Consider the following 15,089-nt stretch of genomic DNA (forward strand, 5'->3'; position numbering starts at 1 on the left):
AGTACACAAGGTATACACCCGTATCGACTTCTTTGCAGTGGGGAAATCGGTGCTTCCAGGGATCACGGGAACGGAGAACTCCGCGATCGTTATCTCTGACCACACTCCACACTATATGGATGTGAGGTTGGAGACAGGCCGTGCCCAGCGCCCCACATGGAGGCTGGACACGGACCTCCTGGCCGAGATGGCCTTCTGTCAGAAAACATTGCAGGCCATAGGCGACTACGTGAGTAACAACCAAAACGGGGAGGTCTCACCCTCCCGTTCTGGGAGGCACTGAAGGCCGTGATTAGAGGAGAGATCATAGCCTACAAGACAAGCAGAGATAGGGAAGAGAGGGTGGCCAGGCAACAACTGGTGGACTCCATCCTGGAAGTCGACAGGAAATACTTCGAGGCCCCGGCCGTAGAGCTGCTGGCGGAGAGAAAAAGCTGCAAATGGACTTTAACCTGCTATCCACTAGGAAAGCAGTGTACCAACTCCGCCAGACACGGGGGACCTTCTACGAACACGGAGACAAGGCTGGCAGCCTATTGGCTTACCAGCTGAGAAAGCAGGCAGCCACAAGGGAAATAGCGCAGGTAAAGGATAGCAGAGGCAGACTGGTAACAGAACCTAAGGAGGTCAATCAGGCATTTGAGACCTTCTACCGGGGACTGTACACCTCCGAGCCCCTCAACGCGGTCGCGGGGATGAAACTGTTCCGAGACGGACTGGAACTACCAGTTGTGGGGGAAAGTTGTGGGCGGAGCTGGAAGCACCAATAGACCTGGGAGAAATCATGGAGAGCATCAGCTCCATGCAGACGGGGAAGGCACCGGGACCCGATGGGTTCCCGGCGGACTTCTACAAAAAATTTGCACCAGTCCTGGCCCCACACCCAAGGGACATGTTCACGGACTCACTGGCAAGGGGCATCCTGCCCCCAACGCTAGCGCAGGCCACAATTTCACTGATACCCAAAAAAGAGAAAGTCCTGACGGAATGCGGATCATACAAACCCATTTCACTGCTGAACGTGGATACGAAAATACTCGCAAAGGTCCTGGCCAAAAGGCTGGAGGGGTGTGTACCAGAGGTGGTCGCAGAGGACCAAACCGGCTTAGTCAAGGGTAGGCAGCTCAAAGCGAACATCAGGTGGCTTCTGAACATAATAATGACCCCCTCTGGGGAGAGAACACCAGAGGTGATCGTCTCCCTGGACGCAGAAAAGGCCTTCAACAGAGTCGAATGGAAATACCTTCTCAAGATACTGGAACGGTTTGGGCTAGGAGCGGGGTTCACCACCTGGGTGAGGCTCTTGTACAACGCTCCAAAAGAGAGCGTCCGAACTAACACCACCAGCTCTAAATTCTTCCAGCTGCAGAGAGGAACAAGACAGGGCTGCCCCCTGTCCCCACTCTTGTTCACGCTAGCTATCGAACCCCTGGCGATAGCCCTGCGGGACGCGAAAAGCTGGAAGGGAATCCGGAGAGGAGACAGAGAGCACAGAGTCTCACTCTATGCAGATGACCTGCTCCTCTATGTCTCGAAGCCACAGGAGGGACTGAAGGCAATACTGCAAATGCTGAAAGAGTTTGGAACCTTCTCGGGCTACAAATTTAACCTGGGCAAAAGTGAGGCATTCCCAGTGAACCCAAAAGGGGGAGGGAGCGAGCTGGAGGGGCTCCCTTTCAAAACAGCCCAGAACAGATTCCGCTACCTGGGGATCCAGATAGCCAGAGACTGGACACAGATCCACAAGTGGAACCTGACCAGCCTGGTGGAGGAAGTAAGAATAGACCTTCAAAGGTGGGGCTCACTCCCACTCTCCTTGGCGGGGAGAGTGCAGACGATCAAGATGAACGTACTGCCAAGGTTCCTCTTCCTGTTTAGATCCATCCCGATCTTCATCCCCAAGGCTTTTTTCCAAAACATAGACAGGCTAATCATGGCGTTTGTGTGGGGTGGGGTAAGAACCCGAGAATTCCAAAACAGACACTGTAAAGAAGGAAAATCAAAGGGGCCTGGGCCTTACCAAACCTACAATACTGCCACTGGACAGCAACGGCAGAAAGAGTGAGGGGATGGGTACAAGAACCTGACACAGATTGGGTACAAATGGAGGAGGCATCCTGTAAAGGAACGACCCTCCGGGCCCTGGCTACAGCAGCACTCCCATCCTCCTCAACAAGATACACAACAAGCCCAGTGGTAGCGGCCACGCTGAGAACATGCACCCAGCTTTGCGGGACGGGGGCACATTGACAGTCGGGGACTTCTACGTAGGGCACAGACTGGCGACACTGGACAAACTGACGAGGAAGTGGAGGCTAGCAAAAGGACAGGAAATGAGACACCTCCAAATAAAACACTTCCTCCGCAAAGAGACAGTGGGGTACCCCAGGGCCCCAGAAAGCACACTACTAGAGGACCTGATCGGCACAAGCAACGAGAAGGGGGGGCTATGTGGGAAAATATATGGACAGCTACTGGACAGAGCCCGAACACCACTGGATGTGATCAGACAAAAATGGGAGGACGAACTGGGGACAGAGGTAGGATGGGGACTCTGGAGTGAAGTACTGAGCAGGGTGGACTCCACCTCCTCCTGCGCAAGGCTAAGCCTAATGCAGCTCAAAGTGGTGCACAGAGCGTACCTGACCAGAACCCGAATGAGCAGGTTCTTCCCGGAGATGGAGGACAAATGTGAGCGGTGCCAGAGGGGCCCAACCAACCACACCCACATGTTTTGGGCTTGCCCCAAGCTTGCTGGGTTCTGGACAGCCTTCTCCAAGGCAATGTCCAAGGTTGTGGGGGTGAGGATGAAGACATGCCCAATTGTGGCAATCTTCGGGGTATCAGAGCAGCCAGAGCTACACAGGAGGAAGGGGGCCAACGCCCTTGCTTTCGCTTCCCTAATCGCACGCCGGAGAATCCTGCTCGGCTGGCGATCGGCAGCACCACCCAAAGCTGCAGACTGGCTCGCTGACCTCTCGGAATTTCTCCACCTGGAGAAGATTAAGTACGCCATCCGAGGGTCAGAGGAAGGCTTCCTGGATACTTGGGGGCAGTTTGTCGGTCTGCTCCAAAACCTGTTCGAGGCCAGCAACAAGGAGTAACCTAATAAATGTTTTTATTTTTTATTTTTTTAATTACTAAAACACCAAGATAGATGAGTTACCAAAAGTCTGTGCAACCCGGGGGGGGGGGGGGGGGGGAGGAATGCAGGGAAACCACGAGAGATGATTCCACTCTGTCCGGAAAATAAAATAAAAGCATAGCCGAAGCGGGGGGGGGGCGGGTGAACGGGGAAGGGGGAGGAACCATAGACCGATCCAGAGGGCAATGAAGGTCAGTTAAACAAAGGACAAACTAAACCTCTGTATAATAAAGGAAATTAGCGCAGGCGAGAAAAATGTGATGTATATATACACAACTGTTTATAAATATGAGAAATGCCAATAAAAAGATTTCTTTTAAAAATAATAATTACGGAGTAAATTTTCTAGCCCGTCCACCCCAGGAATCGCTGCAGGTGGATGGGAAATTTGATGGACCATTTAAAGATCCGTCGTTGGCCTCAGGTGGGAATTTCCGGTCTCAGGGTGGGCACTACCAGAAAATCCTATCCTAGGTGTTTATGATACGAGTCATGATGAAACAAAATAAGAGTACGTAAAAACGTATGCAAATCACTGACAGAAAAACCCAGCTAGTCCCAAACAGTCATGTTGCAGTTAAGTCTCAGGACGTCCTATGTTCCCACCCACAGTCAGCCACAGGTCCATAAAATCATAACATGTAGGAGCAGAAGCAGGCCACTCGGCCCATCAAATCTGCTCCATCATTCAATGAGATCATGGCTGATCTGATAATCCTCAACTCCACTTTCCTGCTGTACCCCATAACCCTTGATTTCCTTACTGATTAAGAATCTGTCCATCTCAGCCTTGAACATACTTAATGACCTAGCCTCTACAGCTCTGAGGAAAAGAATTCCACAGATTTACTATACTCTGAGAGAAGAATTTCCTCCTCATCTCGGTCTTAAATAGATGACCCCTTACTCTGAGGTTATGCTCTCTGGTCCTAGACTCGCCCACAATAAGAAACCTCCTCTTACCATCATCTATCCTGCCAAGCTCCCTGAAAATGCTGTATGTCTCAATAAGGTCATCTATCATTCTTCTAAATTCCAATGAGTACAGGCACAATCTACTCAACTTCTCCTTATAAGAAAGTCCCACCATACTCGGAATCAGCCTAGTGAACCTTCTCTGGACTGCCTCCAATATCATTATATATCTTTCCTTAGAAAAGGGGGCCAAAACTGTTCAGAATATTCTATGTCTAACTAGTGCCTTGCTTAGTTTTAGCAGGACTTCCCTATTTTTATACTCCATTCCCTTTGAAATAAAGGCCAACATTCCATTTGCCTTCTCAATTAACGGCTGAATTTGCATGCTAGCTTTTTGTGATTTGTGCATGAGAACCCCCAATTCTCATACAGTTTTCTTCAGCATTTCTCCATTTAAATAATATTCAGACCCTTTATTCTTCCTACCAAAGTGCATACGTTCACATTTTCCTACATTATATTCCATCCACCAAGTTTTTGACCACTCTCTAACCTGTCTATATTCCTCTATAGACTCTTTGTGTCATCCTCACCATTTACCTTCCCACTTATTTTTGTGTCAACAGCAAACTTGGCAATAGTGCATTCACTTCCCTCATACAAGTCCTGAAAGAAGCAGGAAACAATTTTGATGAACGCAAGCTAATTCACGTTTGAGCATTTGAAATTCTTGTTGATTCCTTTCTGACCTTTAAAGATAATCAAAACAATTTGCAGGAAGTCACAGTATTCGTGAGGCTTATCCCTCCTCCCGTTTAAGCATGATGTTATCAGACTCTGGGAACTCCTTTAGATCATTTTTAACATTTGCAGTGCACTAATTGAACAAGGCAGCATTACTTGTTCCAGAGGCCAGTGAACCTCTGAGAATAAAAAGCTGCTGACATCTAACCAAGTTCTATTCTTGGGTAATAAGTATGTATTTGCCAATAGGGCTTACATTCCATGAAAGATTAAAAACAAATGCATGCATGTAACCTACTCACTCTAACCAATCTAATTCAAATAGTATATCCTCATGGCTACATTCCAGTCCATTTATTATTTTAAATACCTCACTCAAGTTTCTTTCTTTAAAGGTTGAGGTTTAGTTTCAGCAAGGAATATAATGATATTAATTAGCATTTATTCAGCTCATATGTTCCACACTTGTTACTTCAATATCATAAGATTATTTCTCTTGTGATCCACAGGTTTGATTGTATTGGCAGCTATGACCCCAGAGTCATCACTGGATTCTGGCCATGAAACAAACTCTTCAGAAATGACAGACATCTCTGAAATGGTCTCAGCATTCAAACAACACCATTTACTTGCTTATCAGGGAAACAAAACTGGCCTAATTATGAAAAAAGATGTTCCCTTCAGTGCTGTTAGATGCTGTGCACACGCTGCCTTCAGAGGGGTTCCTTGTACAAAGAGACATTGTGAAGAAACAAATACTTTATCTGCAGTTGCTTCATCTAAACAGAGTCCCTTGTCTGGTTCTATTCCACTCAAACCTGGACATGTGACAGGATATTGTACGGTTCACATGAGACCTCGGGTATTCACACATTATAATGAATCCACAAACAGGCTAGATAATGTTATTTTAACGCCTGTTTTACAACATGGTTGTCTTAGTTGTCCAAAGATTGCAGAAGAAAATATGTTGAAAAAACCAATTGCTCAATCCCAGGAAGACTCTTCCAAGAAACTGACTAGTCCTGAAGAGGTAACAAATCAGAGTGAAGACAAATCATTTCTTCATGTTGGAGAAGACAGAACATGTATCAAACAGTTGCCAAATGGCAGGAACTCTGGAAACAGCCCCAGATTCTCAAGGCATGAAACCCGCCAAGAAAATTCATTAAGTTATGGCTCAACAAGTAACACTCATTTTCCAGTTTCAATGTACACCGATAGCTGTGCTGAATGTGATTCTTCAAAAAATGAGCATCTGAAATTTGAAGGAAACATGCAAGGAAGTTCTGGACCATGTGAATGTCATTTGTTGAAATCTGAAGTACCTGCGCAAAGACAAGTAGATTCTCAGGGCCACAGAACTGCCTTCCATACGTGCACACCAAAGGACAATGAAGTGGCATATGTAAAAGTGAACAATAGAAAGTATCAGCCAGCAACGGGTAAGGAAATTTCTGCATTATTCAATAATGACCTTATAGATTTGGTGGTCGCACCAACTAGTCAAAAGAATGATCCCATCAAAACTGAAAAGGCAAGTCAACCCAGGAGAACTAGTTCCCCAAATGAAGAATGTTATCTCAGCCCTTATAGGTATCCTATTGCCACTTTAGGACTAGATAACAACACAGCGCAGCAAGTTAGCACTGAAAAGATGAAACATCAGGTCCACACATGTTCTTTTAAAACCAATATTAGTTCAGAAAAAACTGATGGCATCCCAACGTGTTCCAAGCCTTCCAGTCTGAGTGGTGTTTCTTTGACACATGTTACATCATCTCCAGAAAATGTCTTTGATGCTCAACAACACACGTCTCTTATTCCTGATAAAGCTAAGTCACAAAAAGGCTCCTTGCTGAATTTTAAAAATCTTTTCTCAGCTACTTTCCCAGCAAGATTTAAGAAAGAAAGTGATGAGAGGCAGGAGCAACTTCAAAAAGTGAAACAATACGAACTTGAGTTTCTCGAAGAATTACTCAAGCCCAAAACCAAAGTTGATGTGTTTGCGGAAGATTACTTGTATCGCATAGCATCTGGACGTTGCCCTTGTCAAATCAAAAGTAGCCCAGTCGGAAATATTCCAGGATTGTCCCGAGAACAACGCCGTAGCTGTGATTGTAAACGTCGAGGATTAGCTTGTAATTCAATGTGTTTTCCGTCAATCCTTAGTACTATGGAATCACAAAGAGCAGAGAGAGCCAATGGACCTTGTGTTCACAAACAGCCTAAAACCAGTGTTGTCCCTTCTGCCCTCGATATCAACACCAAACAAAAGGCTGTTCGGAGGCGGACCTCAAGTCTGGAGTCCAGCGACTATAGATCTGAACAGCAGCCTGGTGTGTTTTGCATGATGGCACGAGGCGAGTGCCTGAAATTGCCCCCAGGCAGGAAACTGCAGCGACACCACAGTGCCACCAACATAATCTCGGAGGCAGAAATAAGTGAACTGATGTCAGAATGTTCAGAAAACAGTACAAATATGGCCGTATCCAATGCAGAAGAGCCTAGGAATCTGGAAAAAGGGAGTGAATTTATAAGAAAAGTCCTTAAAAACCAGTGCCAGGAGCCAACACAGTGTGATTACCAGTCTCATGTAAACATTTCCAATATAGACAAAAAACAAAGGTCTCCAGCAATTTTCTCTATTCAGGGAGATGCCAAACCATCAAGGTCAGTACCACTTCTCAAAGAAGACATGGCTGGCAATGACAGATGCTGCTCTTTTAGGTACTGCTTTTATTATAGAAATTGTGATGTTGCTGATGACAGCAGTGATAAGGACGAACTTTCATATTCAGTACCAATGCAGCTTCTTCCAGACCTGAAGTCTGACAGTTCAGTGACACTCAGTGAAACGTTAGTGAAGCCTTATCAAATGTCAGACAAAACTGTTTTGAATGGCAGTGGGGACAAAGTACAACAGGAGGCAGTATTAAGTGATGCTGATGGCAACATAACCCAAATTAATGCTCTGCGGAATAGAGCCTATATGTTACCTGATGGTTTTATCGTCGCCCAGCAGGACACTAGCGAACTGCTAACCATCTTAAGGCAGAGCACAGCGAACCGTGGAAACTATGGTCCTAAACTTTTGTCTCACCTGGATGAGTACAAACAAACACTCACACAGAAGTTTAAAGAGCTGCGAACTGCATGTAGGAGAGTGGCAGCAGTTGACAAAAGCCCAACACGCATGCTTACAGCTATCTCAACTAGCTTTCAAGTGCTCTGTGGCCTCATTGAGACATTTGTGCATTTGGTGTATATTATGCGATCAGAAAGGCAGTGCAGGGAGCTTCTCTCAAAAGTGGAGGAAGTGGTGATCAACTACACGTTTTTACTCCGAGCAGCAGAGGAATCATCAAGTAAGACATCAGTACATCATTTAACAAAGCAGTCAACATCGGTAGCTACAGTAGTGAGCACATTTACTCACTCTATGAAAACATTAATGAACAAATAACTTCATGAAGCTGCACACCCATCATTTCTGTACAAATTACAAAAAAAACTGTCTAAACACACTCCAGTGTCCCGTGCTTAGTAGTCATTTATACAAACAGTATCTTATCCGTTTCCCTCCTGCTTTATTCCCACATTATCTGTCCTTGGTATCTTGAATGTATGCGCTAAGTCTTCCTCATAAACACAACTAAACCTGTGTATTCTATCTTACTACTTAAAGGTCAACCTTGTCTTACATTTTTGCCCCTAGGCTCATCCCCATTCTGATGTCAAAATTATTATGGAGGTCAGATGTTTCAACAAAAGAAGTTAATCATCCAGTTTCAGGAGTAAGAAAATAGAAGGATTTGCAGAAAAATAAAAAAAAATGTGACGGGTTAAAGTAAGAGGCATTCGTTGGGTTGTGTAGAACTGGAAAAGCCCAAAAGTCTGTTTAAACCGACATCACAGGCCAAGTGTTAACTAATCAAAATATTATCACTTCTTTCTAAACTGTGGTTTCTAATTTTTTTTCCATATAAACTTACTCTATAACTATAAACTATATGGAATAAAATGATTCACATTTAATAGAGAGCTCGTATTCTATGTTGCCTCACAGTTAAGACATTCTGTCACTTAAATGTTGAGGCATTCACATGAAAGATTTTGCCTTCCCTCAAGTCTAGTTAACTATTAGGATTGCAGAATTAATTCCTCATCACAATAACGATAAATATCTCAATATTTAAGAAAATATTGTGATCTAAAATGCTCTGTGCCCTTCTTTCATTCTACATAATATTTACTAGTAGAAATTCATAGGTCTTTTTTTTCCACAGCTACACAACAGAAAAATGCACATAACTTGAGTGCTGCACATGACTTTGTGACAACATTTTGAATATTCTTACAATGAAAGCTCATTACTATTGGTAGAGATCTACAGCTTTAATGACAATACAACTTTTGAGAGCACGAATCTTGATCAGAAAATTAAAGAAGGCCCAGAACTAAAAGTCAAAACTTTTGTTTTAGTCTCAAGGAAAGCTATTCATACAAGTTTTATGCATTTCACACGTAACACAACGAAAGGAGTTATGTCAAATGAACTAAGAAGCTACCGTAATGCTCCACAGTCAACTCTGACCCACCCCTCAACCCCCACACACGCCACTCATCACACTATGAACCAAAGGGGGGATTTCAACTCCCTCCCCACAGCTGAAAGTAGGCTGAATGGGTTTTTAAATCAAACAGTTCCAGTACCACTGTACCTGTGCATCAATAAGTGACCATTCATCATTCAAGTAGGTTATGTTATACTGTGAAGCTCTCAGAAATGTGACTGTGGAAAAACTTGAATGTGTGTTATAATAATCTTTATTATTGTCACAAGTAGGCTTACATTAACATTGCAATGAAGTTATTGTGAAAATCCCCTAGTCACCTCAGTTCGAGTACACAGAGGGAGAATTCAGAATGTCCAACTCACCTAACAAGCACGTCTTTTGGGACTTGTGGGAGGAAACCGGAGCACCCGGAGGAAACCCACGCAGACACGGGGAGAACATAGACACGGAGAGCCCAACAAATGTCCAAGCGCCATTTTGGGCGGGAATCACGTGGTGATTTGCACCGAGTGAATGGGCGCGATTCAGGTCACAATTCATCCATGCTTAGTCTTTTATCTGTGGTTTGGGGAAATTCTCACTGAAAAATCCCACACTTGTTGAATCTTTTCTGGAGTGGGGGACTAAAATCGCTGGCATGACCGGCTTCCCTGAGATTGGAGCGCCCTTTTTAAAGGCTGCCCAGATCTCAAAGCTAAGTTGAATAATTCACTCCAGCTGTGCTGGTAGGGCCAGTGAATCCAGGGAGCTGGGAGACTCCAGCCTTAAGCAAGCTTCACATATTTAAATAAGTTTTAAAACTCATTTAAACATGCACGTTTGATTCACACCCAGTTCGCGTCGGGTACTGGGTTCGGGAGCATTGCCATCAGGTCGGCACCCGGCGTGAACCCTGTTTAGGAGTTCTCCCACTATTAACCAGGAATGATGGCACCATGCTGGGCACCAAGCGGCCAGAGAATCGCGTTCGTTATCCCTCTCCACAGATGCCCATAGGTATGTAAAAATGACAAAGCTGCACAGGTTGTGCAAGGTTAGCATATGATAATTAATTATGAAACAGGTTTGAAAGTAAAACTCTGGCCTAGAATCTTAAGTCATTTATCTGGCACAAGCATTATTGTTTCAGTGCTCGTTCTTGGTCAGGTTCTTTAAAGTGTGTTACGTTGTCCTCAATTTCCATATCTGGCACATGTACTGTGGAAGTGTAGACCCTTCCTGCTAGCCGTGGCATTCTGTCATTACTCTGGTGAAGGTCCTTTGGAGTTCCAAATCCACCTCATATTCATTTCAAAGCTGCCACCCTACTCTCTTCTCAGAAGCACCATTTCATCCCTGTACATTGCTTTCTGTCCTTACATTTTCAGCCCATAAAACTTTTGCAAAAACTGAAAATGTGTCAAAAGCATTTGAGCCTTAGAAAAGAATCCAATAGTATTTTGACTCCACAAACAGCCATTTATTTTGAAGTGATCAGATTTGGTTGGTTTATTTTAATTAGCAGGCTCTTGTATGTTTGCATAATTTCCTCTCGACTCCATACATAGTCATTCACAAGTGGTGCAGAGAGTTTTATCAAATAATATTCATAAACTGGGATTGTCAAATAAACAACTTCACTCTGCAGAAGGATCATGCAGGAAAAGACAGGCAGTTGAAAGCATAAGCAGCAGGTATCCTTGACGAGTAAATTTGTCTGCACAAGGAACCAATCATTCAGCAAATATCATACAGAATATAGAGAGGGCACATTGACCTTGAACATCCTTGCGTGGGGGGGGGGGGGGGGGGGGGGGGGATCCCAGTGTAACTTTCGAGATATACATGTATGGGACCTCTTGACACTGATCGCACCAAGTGTACAGAGTCGCGGAGGGGTGGGGAAATCCCATGGGAATGTCAGATACCCTACACTACCAGAAGCACATCTCAGGTCCTCACCAGCCTATCCACTCAAGTGTCTGGGAAGATGTCGGAACCTGAAGAACGTTCCCCACAAAAGCTCCCTTGGTAAGTTGAATGTTTTAAAGGAATTTTAAAATAAAAGAAATACTTTTTAGCAGGTCCAGGTGGATTCAAGTTCCATTACTTGTCCATTAACTATCTACTTATCTCTTGGATGCATCAATCTTGTCATCCAGATTGTAATCTACAATGACAAAAAACATCAAAAGCTTCCATTATAAAACATAAAGACTTTCATTTATATAAAGCCTTTTACAATCTCAGAATATTCCAAAACACTTTACAGCCAATCAAGTACTTTTGAAGTGAAGCCACTGTTGTCATGTCAGACACCAACACCCACTTTATACCCAACAAGCTCCTACAAACAGCAATGTGATGATGTGTTTTTGTCAAGCTAATTGAGAGGGTGAATGTTCACAAGGACATTAGGGATAACTCGCTTATTCTTCTTTGAAATAGTGCCATGGAATCTTTCATATCCACCTGTGAAGGATGACAAGGCTTCAGGTCAATAATGCATTGGAAAGGTGGCCTCTCCAACAATGTAGCACTCCCTGAGTACTGCATTGCAGTGTCAGCCTGATTTACGTGCTCAGGTTCTGGACTGGCACCTGATCCTACAATCTTCTGAATCAGAGGCACCACTAAACCACAGCTGACGCCTAAAAGCAACATAATAAACTAGGGAAAGGATTGAACAAATATCAATGCATGAAGTTGAATGAGAGCTTGGTGGAACTATTTGTCTTCATGGTTGCAATGTATGCATAATTTAGTCCAGAGATCTTGCAAAGTTGCACTGTTAAATTTGCCACTCATCAGAGGTTGAGGACAAATGCCTCATTCCTGCAAATTACTTTAATATTTTTGTTGAACAGTTTAAGTGACATATTTTATTTCAATATGTCTTTTCCAATATAAAAAAAATGAATAACCTGAAAACAAATGTGGTTCACAATTTTATAGAAATAAATTAGTGCAGTCAACCATAAAATGCCAAAAAATAATATGGAATTGTCCAACACTGGGTCAAATAGAAGCACACAGCCAGATAGGGGTCGAGTATGATGGATGAAGCATGATTATGTGTCAAATTAATCAGTTTTAAAATGCACTGGATGATCTCCAATGGTATTGCACATATGAGAACTGAAGACAAATGTTGTCTTCAAGGTGAAGCTGAACTAGACAGCAGGGGATAAACGGGCAATTTTATGTACCCCCTATTTTGAGTCATATATTCTTACTTATTTCTGAATAATAATTTTAGTTGACACTATTTGCAGTTAAATAACAGACGCAATCGGGGAAGCAGAGCAGTAGATTGGTGTCTCTCTACAATACATGCTGAGGCGATAGGAGACACAAAACTGAGGTGCTATATCATAATTATCAATGAGTGGATTACAGCATTGGAAGTTGACACAGGCAGTTTCCAGCATACATCTATCTAGACTTAGAAATTTAAAAAGGAAAAGATTGCTGCAAAGTTGTGTTAGAACATGAAAATAGGAAATTTAATTGTATGTTGTGTAAGTTCATGCAGAAATGGGTTTTTAGTGAGTTATATATAAATTTTATGATTGACCATGAGTCATTGCATTGGTGTGAGCAAATTAGAATTCCAATATAATTATCAATGACTTGGGGAAAGAGATAAATATGACACCTTGAAGTTTTGTCATTTGCACTGGCCTCTCTCAACTGGATGAAGTCAATCAGGCAGGGTGTAAAATGCATATCTGCCCCAAAATTGCCCATTCTTGCTGGGTGGGCTATTTTTAAAATCTTTAAATCTACAGGTTCTGTTTGCCCAATGTGGAATGCACACTCTTTCATCAACAACTGAGACTGCCTTAATATTAGGGCATTGCTTTGTAGAATAATTTCGGAGTAGAAACTGAGTCTCTAGTGATATGTCCATTCCTCCAGATCCTCTTAGGAAGACATGCTGGTCAGTCAACCATCAACAATGCCCTACAGCACTATAGATTACATCCCTCAGGTAGCAAGTGATCATTTCAGATACTCACCTTTCCCATTAGAAAGATAGTTGAAAGTTGGTCATTAAATAACTGGTAAAGGTGAATGTGATGCTTTACCAGATAACAATAAGTACCAAGTGCACTCCCAATAGCAACATGATGAACGGTACATCTCACCATAAAACGTGAAAACATTCAGTGCTAAAAGATGTCTTTTTTTTTTTAAGCACTTCTTTGTCTACAAAAATAGAATTGCATAGAGTTTACATTAAGAATTATGCCTTTCAGCCTAATAGGTCTATCTTGGTGTTTATGCTCTGCCCACATTACTTCATCTAATCCAATCTGTATACCTTTCTATTCCTTTCACCCTTGTGTATTTGTCGAGCTTCCCATCTTTGCTATTTGCCTCAACCATTTTATGCAGTAGTGAGTTCCACATTCTTGCCACTCTCTTAGTAAATTTGTAAATTATCCCTGGTCTTAGTAAAAAAATCAAAACTATCAAAAAATTAATTAGCAAAGAAAAGATTAAATCAAGTAAAAGGCTAGCTAAGTGTTAAGATTTGTTTCTTACTTTTCAATTAAAATATATTTATTTTTTATAAATATACACACTACTAGATAATATAAAATGAATATTGCAGGGCAAGCTGACATAGATTTGAGACTTTGAAAGCTTTCTGGTGGGGACCGCCCTGCAAATATTGGCACACACAGACATTCTTGTCCGCAAGGCAATACGAGCTACTTAAAGAAACAAAGTGCTGTCACTGCACAAAAAGTTTTTTTAAATTGTACACACCAGTCAACAAATAAGATCAAATATTTCAGAACATTCCAGGTTGAAAATCTATAACTTAAAAGTATATAATATTAGTACCTACCAATACTGAAACAGTACACAGTAGCGTATATGATAGGCTTTGATTTTGAAGAAAACAAGTTTCTGAAAGCTTGTGACATACAGTCCTCACGTTTACTGCCACCAGTTGGTGTTACTTTATAATGGTTTTGAAGGCTTGTTTTATATCTAGCTGATAAATCTAGGTGAAAGTCTATGGTACTCTACTGGAAAGCATCAATGTTATAGAGTGAGACAAAATACAAGATTACTCAAAGTAGTGGTTAGAAAGGCAACATTTAAATTTTACAAGTCTTCAGTTTGCAACAGTAAGGGCAGATTGAGGAAGTTATGGAGCTCCACATTATTAAGGTCCAAAAAAATCAAAGTCCACCTAGATTTAAGCACAGTGATGCTGCAGTAACTACAGATATGTAGAAAGGCATATTTAAGCTTAGATGAAATAAGGAATGAAAAGTGACAGCTCTGTTGACTGGCATCAATAAAAGAGAGAGAACTCGGGAAACACACGTACTTGGTCACTAGGTCAGTGTTCTTGGAATTTTCAAGCTTGCATTCACCCAATGTCATTTGCAATGTTTCTGGAAGTTTACCGCAGTAAGTATTCCCTTAGCTAATCTTCTCAGACAGGGGTTTTGTGAGGTTATTAATTTGTTACACCCCATATCTGTTGCAACCTTCTTATCAGCCAAAGTAATCTTACACCAAGATTTTCTAAGCTCAGAACTCAATCCAATATCCAATAAGCTGTAATTAAATTGCTGTCTTCTTATGAGCTTTTGTTAAAGTCACAAACTTGTTGTGAGATTAAATTGTTCAAAATAGTACATAAATGACTACAGTTGACACTGGATAAACATATGCTCTCACTATTTTACTTTGTT

The 15,089-nt window shown here is 42.4% G+C and overlaps 1 protein-coding gene and 1 long non-coding RNA gene across 8 annotated transcripts in view; one reads left to right on the forward strand and one right to left on the reverse strand.

Moving 5' to 3' along the window:
- The window catches only part of frmpd3 (FERM and PDZ domain containing 3), a 698,336-nt gene extending 690,002 nt beyond the window's left edge, over window positions 1-8,334 (forward strand). For all 7 annotated transcript variants that reach the window (XM_072505444.1, XM_072505439.1, XM_072505443.1 and 4 more), the window contains one exon: window positions 5,317-8,334. In XM_072505444.1, coding sequence (XP_072361545.1) covers window positions 5,317-8,273 — 2,957 coding nt within the window. In that variant the 3' untranslated portion in view covers window positions 8,274-8,334. The remainder of the gene's footprint in view (window positions 1-5,316) is intronic.
- The window catches only part of LOC140421086 (uncharacterized), a 45,833-nt gene extending 30,994 nt beyond the window's left edge, over window positions 1-14,839 (reverse strand). The window contains exon 1 of the long non-coding RNA XR_011946665.1: window positions 14,720-14,839. This is a non-coding gene — a long non-coding RNA (uncharacterized lncRNA). The remainder of the gene's footprint in view (window positions 1-14,719) is intronic.
- Window positions 14,840-15,089: the final 250 nt, after the last annotated feature.

This window comes from Scyliorhinus torazame, chromosome 5, assembly GCF_047496885.1.
Source record: "Scyliorhinus torazame isolate Kashiwa2021f chromosome 5, sScyTor2.1, whole genome shotgun sequence".
Lineage (NCBI taxonomy): Eukaryota > Metazoa > Chordata > Chondrichthyes > Carcharhiniformes > Scyliorhinidae > Scyliorhinus > Scyliorhinus torazame.